The 13,131-nt window shown below is 41.7% G+C and overlaps 1 protein-coding gene across 1 annotated transcript; it reads left to right on the top strand.

Annotated features, from left to right (window-relative positions):
* Positions 1–8,882: 8,882 nt before the first annotated feature.
* On the top strand, positions 8,883–10,652 carry SMIM30 (small integral membrane protein 30). The gene is made up of 2 exons (XM_041471571.1): positions 8,883–9,036; positions 9,815–10,652. Exon 2 carries the CDS (start codon positions 9,886–9,888, stop codon positions 10,069–10,071), a length of 186 nt encoding a protein of 61 aa, XP_041327505.1. The 5' UTR covers positions 8,883–9,036; positions 9,815–9,885; the 3' UTR covers positions 10,072–10,652.
* The last annotated feature ends 2,479 nt before the right edge of the window (positions 10,653–13,131 follow it).

Here is a 13,131-nt window from a genome sequence, read left to right as displayed (position 1 = left end):
AACAACCTAAATACCATCCTCAATACATAAAATGTGTAATTTTCCCTAGTACTGCTCTAGAGTTACACAAAACAGAAAATATCCCTCTAAGTGAAGTAGCCTTGATCCCATTTGAATTTGAGCATTAGTAAAATCAAATGGGATGCTACAAATAAATTCTAAAATAGCGACAGAAGTAAATATCTATATTACATATACCTTTACAGTTTCTATCACATCTTTGTGGTCTTTGAATCTCCACTGGAATGTAAGGCCAGTCAGCACAGAAAAGATTGAACTCTGTCATTGCAAAAGACATTTCCTCAGACATTCATGGGCACTGTGGTTTTGGCAGGAAATTTCATACATCCTGACAGAGATGGTGCATTTTCAGAAAAGTATTTTCTGTTTCCACACAAATCTGTGGAAGTTGCAACCAGCTACAATGGGAACAGAAGTGGGGAAAAAAAGAAGGCACGGGATCCTTTCCTGACTTTGCTGTTGAACTTCTGCAAGAATTCCAGAAATTCATTTAATCTTTCCATGTCTTGATTATCTCGGATGTAAACTGGGGATAATTGTCCCCTCTTATCTTCATAACACACCCCAAAATCCATACAGGAAAGCTAATATTTAAACAACACCCAAACTGTACTAAATCAGTGAAAAAAACAATTCAATTGCTTTGGCTAGTGGGTTTGGATTGAGCACTCTAATACGAATCTGGCTATCATTATTATTGTATTATTTATATGTATATTATTACAAACATACACATCTATAGAGCTTCCATATTTCACGTGTCTTAGGTTTTTATCACCATGGTCACTGAAGTAATTAAGGTGAGATTTATCAGTTTTAATTACATGTATTTAGAACTGTATTTCCCAGTTTACACATCCCCAGTGATATTTCTCATGGCATTTTCAGACTGGTAATAGAAGTTAAATAAATTTTCCCTTAAAAGTTTGTGTAACATGTGAAACACAAAGGCATTACGCAGTTATATTTTTCTGAATCACAGTGTTTTTTGTATGAACAGCTGTGTATTTAATTCAATAATGAAACTCAAACTGTTTTACTAATGAAAAAGAAGCAGGCTATTGAAAGCAGATAAGTTGGCTCATTCACTGTGCCCCCTCATGAACGATGCCCCTTCCCTTTTGACTGGCATTGAAATAATCCAGACTTACTTTGCATTCTACACAGTATTTTATAGGACCTTCTATGGTCCTATATGATAAAGATATAGGAAATGCATTCCACAAAGAAAATACAACTTCTTAGCTTGCAACAGCAAAACTTCAGCATTTATCAAACAATTTTATGTAGCTTCTATGATAAATTACTTATTTACTTAATTATTACTTAATTATTTAAAGGTTTTCCCATGGGCTCACCACTACCACTGGACTGGTGCATCAGAAAATTTATAAAATTTTGGTAATACTGGAAAGAACAATTACTTGTTTTTAGATACAGGTGGATTCATTGGCATACTGAAGGCAATGGGAAAACTCCAATATCAGACAATAAGACAATATTTAGATAGGGAATTAAAGAAACCTTAAATAAAAACATCCAAGGTGAACATCCATATTTTAATTAGTTCTCAGTAGAGTGATCTGCACCTATGACTTCTTTCTTTAAAGAGTAGTTATAGTTTCATACTATGTGTCTCAGATATTTTTATTCCTTCCCATTTTCCTTCTTCTGGCTTTGTTAATTTGTAAGTCTGTGTATAAATTTAATTACTTCTTGCCTTGGATATAATTCCATTAAAATCTGTGTATCAGGACTGTTCACTCTTCATGCATAACAGCTGAGCAGCCTGGTCCCTGACCAGGTTCTTGACAGTGGACCATGACATTCTGAAAGCATTCTGAAAGATTTGAGTCAGTCTTAAAAGACTATTTAGAAAAAGTGCTGAGCTGATGACCAGAAATAGTGAGCTGCATTTTTAAAGACCCATTGCAAAAACTACACAAAAGAATGTTGCAGCTAGTGACCCAGAACCACAGAGTATTTAATGTGTGGTAACTTTAAGAGTTGTCAAGGGGTGTATAAACTCCCAAACCTCTCCACTCCCAGACCAGTGTAGAATTTATAGGACATAGCAACATTGTAGGGACACTGTTTTTGCCAACAGCATCCTCAGGTGTGCTAGGAAAAGCATTGCCAGCAGTTAAAGGAAGGTGATCCTGCCACTCAGCACTTTGAGACACAGCTGGACTGCTGGGTCCAGTCCTTTGCTATCCACTACAGGGTGACATGGATATGACTGGAATGAGTCTAGAAGAGGGCCAGGAAGGTGACTAAGGGTCTGAAGCATCTGGCATGTGAGGAGAAACTGAAATTGGAGGGATGGACTAGCTTGGAGAAGGCAGGCAAGTTGTTAGCCATGCATATACATATATGCAGCAGTGAGTATACGTACTGATGGGGGCTTAAAGAAGAGAGAGCCAGTGTCTTTTCAGTGATGTCCAGTGACAGGATAAGAGACAATGGGTTCAAACTGAAATAAAGAAAACTCTGTTTAAATATATGAAAAAACTTCTTTACCATGACAGCAGATGAAACACCAACAGGTTGCCCAGAGAGGGTGTAGAGTATCCATCCCTGGAGCTATTCAAAACCAGGTGGTTGGACTCAGTGATCTCCAGAGGTGTTTTTCACAGTCAGCAGTTTTGTAATTCTTCTTTGGAATTTTGGCATGTAGCACAGCTCCTCCTTCTGAATTTTGTCCCTTCATCTGACAAAGATATACCACTTTCAGCCTAACTGCAATTTCTTGTTTCCCAAACTACTTTCTGATTTTAGCAAACATTTCTTGGGGCACAAATCTTGAATAAAACATATTTTAGGCATGCAAATATGAGGGACAATTTGTATAATGTCAGCTTTTTCATTTATAGCTAACATGCTTAGATTTAGATGACACAAACTCCATAAGAAGATAAACTTTATTTCTAATAATACCTAAAGACTTGGGGGGAAAAACCCCCACTGTATATATTTTCCTCTAAACAGGTATCCAAATGTTAATTAGATCTAGATTTGAAACATACAATTACACAAGTTTATGATGTTAAAATCAATTCTAATTTTCAAGAACCTCCTCCTACTTGTAACAATCATATGTACAGAAGTCAAGAAAACATCTGACAGCATAGCTTGGGAAACAAAAAAGATGCACTATAGAAAATAATGTGATGTAGATGACAGCTGCTACTCCCCCTTTAACTCTTATTCAACCTATCTTATGTTAAATAGTATCTTCTTTTACCACTCAATACTAACAATGTTGTCATCACCAGGCCCTCTGAAGCTGAACTGTTTCTGCAGTGTACATTTTCATGGCTAATATTGTAAAATATATTTTTCTCAAAAAGAAACAGGCAAACAATATAAAATATTCAAAGTACTTGTGGAAGCACTCTTGAAGAATGTGAGAACATCTCAATCTCAAGCTTACAGGAGTACAAACACTGAAATCAGGAAGACTAAATTCAGACTTTACTTTCTCAAGGCTGGAGGTAGTTTGGATGCATCATTCTAGCTGATGTCTACCTCTACTTTTGTTATGCTTCTACCCAAGCCCAAGAAACCTGCTTCTTATGATCCACAAAAAAGCATGGCAGTCTTCATAATAATCACAGGGAATCCCCAGATTTGCCACTGTTGATGAGTAGCTCTCACATTCCCTTGTGGAGTTCAGTGGGAAGTCAATCAATGGGTGTTTAACTCTGGCTGGCATCCTCTGCACTCACTCCTGCAGTCTGGCTGCTCCTGCCTCCTGCCAGCACCAACTCCAGAGCTTTTTTTATTGCAGGGCTGGCAGCTGTCTGCATGTCTCTCTGCTCCAGCCAGCGCTGCACAGAGACATCTCTCAAGTGCTGGCAAGAGAGCTCAAAGAGATTCCAGCAGGCAGAGGAGATCCCCTGCCAGGCTAAAGGACTGAGGGAAAAGGAATCACTGGGCTATTTAATCCTTTTTTTTTTCATGTCTGTATAAAGGACAGCAGGAAGTACGTGACCCCAAAGGAAAGAATTTTCTATCAAAAACAGCACCATTCTTTCTGTAAGCCTTTCTGTGCTCTCAGAAAGAAGCAACTTTTGCTTCTTGAAGGGATCAGAAGGAGTCTGCCACGGTGACAAAAGAAAAGGAGAAGTTAACCTCCTGACAATGATAATAGGTTAAGCTAGTGTGAAGGAAGCTTATACTGCAAAGATCTTCTAGGACTGAGAAGAAAATTGTCTTTGGTTCAGCAAAAGAGGAAATGCAGCACCAGAGGATTAAAAAGAGAAGGAACACAGTAAAAATGAGAACCCAGAGAGACGCCCCTTTGCAGCAGCACTTTGAATAAACAAAGCTGCAGGGGTCAAAATGAGAGGCAGGACATGACTAAGTCATACAGGCAGAGAGAACTGTTAGTAGGCCTGTGCTACAAGCAGTAAGACTTCAACACAATTGAGTGGGAATAAAAAGAGAAGGAAGATGAAAACATGAGTCATGGATGATATTCAAAACTATTTGTCAATAGGTGCATCCAGGGCACAATATCCAGACAGTCAAAAACCGAAAAAAACACAGACAGAAGCCTAGCACATCCCCAGCAGCAGAAGAAAGAGGAGCCAGCACTAAAGATTCAAAAAGTAAAAGTGAAGAAGAAATGGGAGAGGACAGGTTTTTTGGAAGTGCACTGGGGTTTTTTTAAGTGTTTGCTGGATTTGGGAAGAGGAATGGGAGTTTCTAAATCAGTCCATCAGTCAGAGCCAATGATGAAACACAGGCCTTCATGTCTAAGTTGTTAAGTGGAGATGTCCATGTGATATCCAGCTGATGGAAGAAGGATTGAGCCATACTGAAGGAGATGTAGGATTAGAGGAGTTTTGAAGAGCATGTTTGGAGAGGTTAGAGATGACAGGAATAAAACAGATGAAGTGATAGGCAGAGGAAGGGAATCCAATGGGTGTTTTTATGATAGGGATGATTTGTGACTACCTAACTTTATTTGAGAGGAAACTTAAGGAATTTGAGAAATAGAAAGGAAAAAAGGCAGGATGAAATCAACATCTGTGTGACAGCAGACCAAGAAGCAAATATGGAAAAGGCTAACGATAGAAGTAATGAATTCTGTGTTTAAACTTTGAGAGTTTTTCTGCAGAAGAAAATGAGGTAGCTGCAGTAGAGCCTATTTGTTCAAAGAAGGAGAAAGACACGGTGAAGTCCAAACGAAGAAAGTAATGGTTTCTGTAGGACAAAAACTGGATGTAGATCTATGACTGAAGTGAAAAGATGAGGGCATAGTGATAGTCAGCTAAAATGTCAGCTTAAGTATCATCAGAGAAAAGTAGCTCAAGGGTGAACATGCGCATGCAGAAGTGATAATCACTGCCCCATAATCAGCATCTTATCTATAACCAGAGTTAGCCTTTTTCATTACAGCAGTGCAACTGATGTCAAAAATGATCCAGAAAGCTTCTCAGACATGCTCATTTCAGCCACGGTAGAGTTAATTTTCTTCACAGTGGCTGGTATGGGGCTGTGTTTTGGATTTGTGCTTTACACAGTGTTGATAATGTAGGGATGTTTTTGTTGTTTCTGAGCAGGGCTTACATAGAGCCAAGGCCTCCTCTGCTTTTCATACTACCACACTGGCAAGGGGGCTCAGGGTTCATGGAAGGTTGGGAGGTGACACAGCCAGAGCAGGTGACCCCAACTGACTGAGGGGACATTCCAGACCATATGACATTCCAGACCATATCATGCTCAGTATGTAAAGTGGGGGGAAGAAGGAGGAAGGAGGTGACATGTTGGCGTGATGGCATTTGTCTTCCCAAGTGTAGTGGGTTGAGCTTGGCTGGGTGTCAGATGCCCCCCCAGAACACTCTATCACTCCCTCTAGCAGGTCCTCACAGAAGCCATCCCTGTAGCCCCTCTGCTACCAAAGCTTGGCCATGCAAACCCAATGCACCCAGTCACTGTTATGTGTGAAGGGGTCCTCCTCTCCTGGCTGAACACCTGCCTGCCCATGGGAAGCAGCGAATTAACTCCTTGTTTTGCCTTGTCTGTGAGTGCAGCTTTTGCTTTCCCTGTCAAATTGTCTTTAGCTCAACCCATGAGTTTTCTAGCTTTTACCATTCTGATTCTCTCTCCCAAGACTGCTGGTGGGGCAGGGACCCACTGGCTGTGTGGGGCTAGGTTGCTGGCTGGGGTGAAAGTATGATATCAGATCAGTGTGGTCATGCAATAAATAAACAGCTCTCAAAAAACTAGATGAACCAAGAAGGAGGAAGAAAAAAACAGCCCAAAACCCCCACCAATACCCCCTCCAGGGTGTAGCTGATTATAACTTTTTCCGCTCCAGAAAGTACACTTTATTTTCAATTTCCAGTCTCACAATATACCTACCTCCTTAGCCTTGTGCTCAAAATTTACAAAGCTTTAGCTTGTCAGCTCTGGGAATTCTCTGACTTTCCTCTGAATATTAGTTACATAATAGCTTGAGCTAAGCAATCAAAGCAGTGATAGGTCAAAAGGAAGATTTGCCTGAGGTGATGCAGGAAGTTGATGGCAGAGCTTGAAGCTGAATACACATTTCTCTGCTATTCTGACAGCACAAAAACCAACAGAGCCTCCTTGACTGTTTGGATTTTGTTGGATTCTTTCCAAAGAAGCACTGTTTCTGAAGCCAAAGCTACAAAATGCAATTGCATTGAAAGAGCTAATAAGCCAAAGAGGTATCCCCAAATGGCACTGTTTTCTAGCTCTCAGTGGCACTTCCATGTTACTAATAAATTATACATCTTACAATCAATATTTTCTACATGCATATTGTATTTTGTGTCATTTCAACTATCTGTGAATGTGTACAGTTCTTGCGATACTAAGAGGAGTGTGCTAAACCCAGTCTTTCTCTTGGATTTTACACTCTTCACCTTCAAAATAGTTAGCTCCAAAAATGCCAGTTTTTGGTACTGACATTTCTAGTTACAAAAGATAGACCTGAAAGCCATTGTTCAGTCTCTTTGCCTCTATTTGGCGGGACTAAATGACAACTACCAAAAATTTTAGTTGGTAAGTGGTGGCAACAACAAATACAGCACCAAAATTTAGAGGGATGAATCCAACATTTTTGACACTGCAGAACAGTGTAACATTTACTTGTCAACAGTGCAGGATGCAGTAAATAGACTAAGCAAGGAACTAAGAGGGCCAGGACTCCAAGGCTCACTCTTCAGAGGTGACAGCAGTGATGGAGATGGCACATCCTGCACTTCAAATTGCATTCTTCAGGTTCTTTAGGGGTTATGATTTGTCTGCGACTGATTAGGGAATGGGCTAGGCATCATGATGTTACTCTTCTCCATGCTATAAGATTCTCAGAAATTTCCAGATTTTTCTCCCATGAGTTTATCTGGCATCACCTTATTGAGAAAATGCCTTCAGAACTGAACATGAGGAATGAAGTATTTAAGATCTGAAAAACTGTGAAATAGGCATTTAATTAATAAAAAGGATGGTTATGAGTTATACTGATATTCGTTATTATTTGCATTATCAGAGTCTAGGCACTGCTGCTTATAAAGATGATGCTTTCATGGTACTTGGAATAAAGGAGCAAAAAGATGTTTCTATCCCTGGAAATTTTTCGTTTATGACAATTGATAGCTGATGGATCCTGACTGATGGGGAAAAGAAGGGCATTAATAAAAGAATTATCATTGGCACAGAAGTAACATCCCACCTCAGATGTGTGAAGTTCCTATAGCCATGAGGAATGGCTGCTCAAAGGCAATTACAGTGAAATTTTATAAGGCAGAGGCAAAGCTGTATGTATGTTGAATGCCCTATCTGGATCTCCATTTCTCTTTAAAGAAGCTCATCAGAAACTGTTTTGCTAAAGAAAAGCGTTTATAAAAGTTGCTTTTTTTACAGAAGTCATAGCGAACATTGTGAGGACATGGGTCCTCAGTCATGAGTCAAGGCTTGTCATAATGAATTACAATTCTATACTGATTTTGACATTAAATTAGCAGTTTCTTTGGGTTATTTCTCTGAGCACTCCAAAGAGACATATTATGAACTTATAATAATTGCCCACTGGTCTTTTATCTAAACTTAGGCACACACCTTTGCCACTGACTGGGCAGTAAATAAGACTGGGCTCTGCTTAAGAACTACCTAGTGCAACAAAACAGCCTAATACGCAATTTCTACAAGCAGCCATATTCAAAGGATAAATAAGATAAAAATTGGGATGAGCTAAGGTCTTGGGGAGTGCTCTCACTTAATTACCTGTTAACACCTCCCTTAGATTTTTGTTTGTTTTACAAGGGCACAGGCTGCTCTCCACCACACAAAACTGCTTTAACTGCTTTCCTCAGAGTAGGAATTGGTTATGATGGCACATACTAGTACTATTATCACAAGGGCCTAAATCTGAAATGATGCAAACTCATGGTGACTTCTACTCGTTTATTTGTAGAAAAAAAGATCAGACGACCAGCCCAAATCGGTGTGTTTCTATACTCTCACTTCAGTGGTGCCGCGGTGAGGGCAGGTGGCCGCTGCTCCCTCTGCTGACATTCTCACGGTCCCGTTTATCGGACCGCGGGCACTCCGGGGCTCCGGCTGGGAGCCGCCCTGGGGAGCAGCCGGCACCCCCGGCCGGGGCTCCCGGGAGGCGCCCGGCCCCGCCGCATCCCTCCAGGCCCAGGCCGGCCTGGCGAGCACCGCTCCCGGGGCCACCGGCGGGGCCCGCGGCCGCCCGGGCTGCTGGCAGCGGCTGTGTCCCCGAGCCGCCCCCGGGAATCACGGTGGGCGCGGCGGGGCGAAGCGGACGAGCGCCGCGGCGGGAGGGGAACGGAGCCGAGCGGAGACGGCCCGGCCGGGTCACGCCCGCCCCCGGCCGCGCCACCGCCCCTTCCTGTCATGGCCGCGGCCGGGCAGTGGGAGCTCGGCGGGGCGGCGCGGGCCGGCGCCTTCGGCTGCTGAGCGCCCCGCGGGCGGCGCGGAGCGGGGACGGCCCCAGCCCGGAGCCGGCGGCAGGAGGTGACTGAGGGGCACCGTGCGGGCAGGGCCTGCCGGGCGCTGCCCTAAGGAGCGGCCGCCCCGCAGCCCCGCGGCGGCGGGACGGGAAGCGCGGGCGCCCCGGGGCCGGCGGGGTGCGGCGCTGGCCCCGCCGGGGTGCGAGCGGGGCAGCCGCTTATTCGGGTGTCCCGGCGCGGGTTTTTGTCGTGTGCACCTCGCGAACGAGCCATCCCTGCGGGAAGAAGTATTGCGGAGAGGGCGGTCCGGGCTGGTCCCGGCGCGCTCCTTGGGAGCGCCTTTTCAAGTTGTAGGAACCACGACAGGCGTTTGTCCCGCAGTGAGGGTGAGCACGGTGGCACTGCCCGGGAGGTTAAATTCACGCGCTCCCCAGTGTACCGCAGTCTGTCCATGCTCGGGATCCCGAGGATGCCCGGTGTTATGAAGTGTGCGTGAGTGATGTGCAGGAGCCACCAGGCCCTAAACACCTGGTGAAACAGGCCCGCGTAGCAAGGCACCAGGTAAGCAGGCTCTGGTAGCTGCAGGCAGGAGAGCCTGTTCTGACATTACCTCGCGGTAAGTCTTCAAATATTAGTTTCCAGAGTTACATAACAAGAAAGCCAATCCACTGTGGCCTTCTCATGATAATAAGTCATTTAATTTTGTAATTGGGAAGATAAAACCTAAATTTCATGAGCTCCACACAGACACCTGTAATGCATCAATCAGCTGGCTTTTGGCAAGACAAATCCAGGGGAGGAGGAAGGAAAATCATGTAACATTCCTTTTGTTTTCCTTCTAGATAGCAGTGAAGTACCTGCTGTCCACCACTTTCTTCATTTAACTTCCCCTTGGGGTCAGCTGCTTGTCAGCATGCCTTCAACCGAGAGCACCTCAAAACTTTTCCTGGTCCTCGTGTCGCTGCTGCTGGTGCTGCCAGTAGTTGAAGCCCTGGACGCAGGAGATACCATTGCCTTCCTCCTAGGCCTCGCTGTCAGTGTCGTTGGATTCTGCGCCTGCCTTGGCTTGTACGCAAGGAGAAGGAACGGGCAGCAGTGACTTGAAGAAAATGCTCAGATGAAGTGAATTTCCGAACACAGCTTGGGGTTGGGTGTAAGACTGAGCTTTGGCTCTGGATAACTTTCAAAAAATATGTAGTAGATATTTCTGCAAACCCCTCTTACTGTTCAGTACAACAGAGTCAAGACGGTATTAGACTGTACTAGTAAAAGGGATTTATTTGTATGATCTGTCCTTATTACAAAAAGATAATTTTATATTATTTGTGATTAACTATTGCCTTAGAGAAGAGTAAAAATCTTTTTGAATGAGGAAGTAAAACTACAGAGTGGCTCGCAGTAAAAGTTTATAAATGTAGCATGTGAGGGAGGCCATCAACAAGTTCCATAATTTTGGTTTCAATGTTTAATCAGGAGGAAGCAGCTATTAATCTTCCAGTCAAGATGACAAGAGTTTTGAAATTAGTCCTAACTAGATAGCTAGCAAGCAGACTGCTCCAACTTGTGTGCTCACGCTCACATTCTCTGTAATGACAGTTAACACCTAACAGCTCACTTCTGCTGTCACATGGAAAAGACTTAAGAGAACTAAGGAAACATGAAAGGCTTTTTTTTTCTTTTAGAATATTTTTAGAGTATTTTTATTTTAGAATATGCCACTCCTGTAGCCTGTGTTCTTATTACCAAGTAGGTACACCTAAAAATGAGATCACCATTTTTACCTAACATGTATTTCACAGAAAAGTACATGTAAGGCTCTGTAAATCAGATTAGTCTCTTGTTTATTTTTTGTATTCAGCTTTTTTCTAGGCACACTGGGTTTAAGGCTTAGTTCATTTGGTGTTTACACTTTTTTCTCCAAAACTGAAGAGTTAACTATTTTGATGAGGAATTCTATGTATTTCTGCATTAGAAGGTTATTAGAACTATAAGAAGACCTTTGTGCACGTGTTTCTTTTGCAATGTAGAAAGAACTTGCTAAAATCCTGGGTTTAGTCAGCTAGTCCATTGTTCTTGTGTATTCCTCGTGACAAACCTATGTTGCTAGCTAAATATTTAGGCTTCTCTAACTGATGCATATAACTTCCACAAGAAGATTAGGACCAAAACCAAAGTAAAAAATCCTGGTGCAAAATGGGAGATTTAAATAGTCATATTCTATTAATGTTCAGTGAGATTGTGTGGTATATGGTTGAAAGACAGTGGTGTGTCTAGGACCTGTTTCTTTAAGTACCAAAGGTGAAATGGCTCAGCCAAGAATGTCTGCCACAAGTCTCTCTGACTTGTTAGGGTGTTCCAGCTTGAGCCAAGGAGCACAATCTGTAACAGCAGCAGAATAAGGAGCACAGGAAGATGAGCTCTCCGCAGCTCCAAGAATTTCCTTCTGATCTTGTGCTGTGGACACTGCCACTCTTTGCTAGAAATCTTGGCTTTTATCTTTCAGAGTTATGTGTTTTGATACTATTCTTCCATTTCCTCTGTGCCTCTGTTCAGTAGAGCACAAAGCAATGGCTGTGGGCAATTACTTATGTAAGTAATTGGGTGGGCAGATCATGTTCTCCAGATCCTGATTTCAGCATGCCATTTTTGAAAGAAAGGGACAGAATGCACAATTACTATGTAGAAATTAAATTTACAGCCCTAAGAGGCTGTTAATTTCCCCTTCAGACAGAAGTATCACCTTTGAAAGCTGCCTAGCAGCAGTAGGTTATCCTGTTAGTGATAATTCAGCTGGGTGGGTGCAAGCTCAGATTGAAGTGTGATCTTTGATGTTCCAGTTTAGCTAAACAAAAAAAAAAAGCAAAAAACAAACAAAACAAAAATGCCCAATAAAACCCCCTGCAAAATTGCTACTCAATTAACTTTATAGTTCCCAAAGTTAAAAAATGTTGCCATTTTTTCAGTAAAATATTAAGTCTTTCAATAGAATACATTTTAACACAAGCAGATTTTCACAGACTCCTTTATCTATACCTTAGAAAAGATCCCTAGCAATAGTTTCACAGAATTGGGCAACAGTTTCACTTCAGAACAGAATTGTAACAGAGTTAATTATCTTCAGGCAATAGGGATATGAGACATTATATTATTTGTCCAAAGCTGTATGTACTTCATTGAAAGGTGTTTGCACAGCATAATGGCTTTGTTTCCTGGGTTCTGATAGAAGCTTTATTGTTAAAGACTTGCATTTGTCAATTACTTGAGTGCAAAATCAGATACCCCTGTTTTTCCTCTGTCTTAATAAACTTTGATGTATGATTTGTCAACAGCTTGATGGAATAATTCTTATGAAAAGGAAAATTGAGGTGACACAAGTGACTGAAACTGTTGGAGTTCCTTCTGTTGAATATTATTTTCATACCTACTTTTGCTTATGTTAGATAACTTTATGAACTAATGTATCATAAGGTATTATTTCAGTTAACATTTGTGCAGTGATTGTACTTCTCATGGTCCTACTACTTGTTTATCCCATTTCAGTAACTGTTACTTTAAAGCATTTCAGGGAGCTGGTCCCCTTACTGTCATGCAGTCAGCTTGTAGTTGCAATGAATCCCGTTTGTCTGGTACAGGGAAAACTTGAAGTATTTATTTTTCCTTTTGACTATGAATTTTCAACATATCTTATGTAGTTGTCTTTATACCATAAAAGCTATTTATGTCAGTTTTCTTGCTGGAGACACAAGGATCTGAAAGACTATTTTCTGTTGGTTTGCGGTTTGTTTTTTTTTTTTTTTTGGTTTTGGGTTTTGTTTTTTTTCTTTTAATATTATGTTCTATTGCTTTAGTTATTTGAAGTTTTTTAAGAGCTAGTTTTATCCCAGCATTTTGTAAAATCAGGGTTCTAGCTCTTTCAGGATTTCAGCTACTGCACCAATCAGTTCACTTTGTGCATTAAGCTAGTACTATTAGTAGCTGTTTAGCTGTTTTCAGAGCAGAAAGTAGAAGCAGCCTGACAATGTCCACCTCTTAACAAACACAACCTACCCTCTGATTAAAAAAAAACCTGCAGGACAAGGAAGAGTAGCTTTTGACTGCTATGATTTCCATATGCTTTAACAATAGTGCAGCTAAAACACTGCCATCCTGAAACATTTAA

The sequence above is a fragment of the Pyrgilauda ruficollis genome, unplaced genomic scaffold (genome assembly GCF_017590135.1).
Source record: "Pyrgilauda ruficollis isolate IOZ18807 unplaced genomic scaffold, ASM1759013v1 scaffold27, whole genome shotgun sequence".
NCBI lineage: Eukaryota > Metazoa > Chordata > Aves > Passeriformes > Passeridae > Pyrgilauda > Pyrgilauda ruficollis.
Note: the sequence above shows the minus strand (reverse complement) of the source record. Positions and strands in the feature narration are given on the sequence as shown.

Coding starts and splice junctions, on each gene's coding strand:
- SMIM30 (XM_041471571.1), top strand. CDS start 9,886: ATGCCTTCAACCGAGAGCACCTCAAAACTTTTCCTGGTCCTCGTGTCG.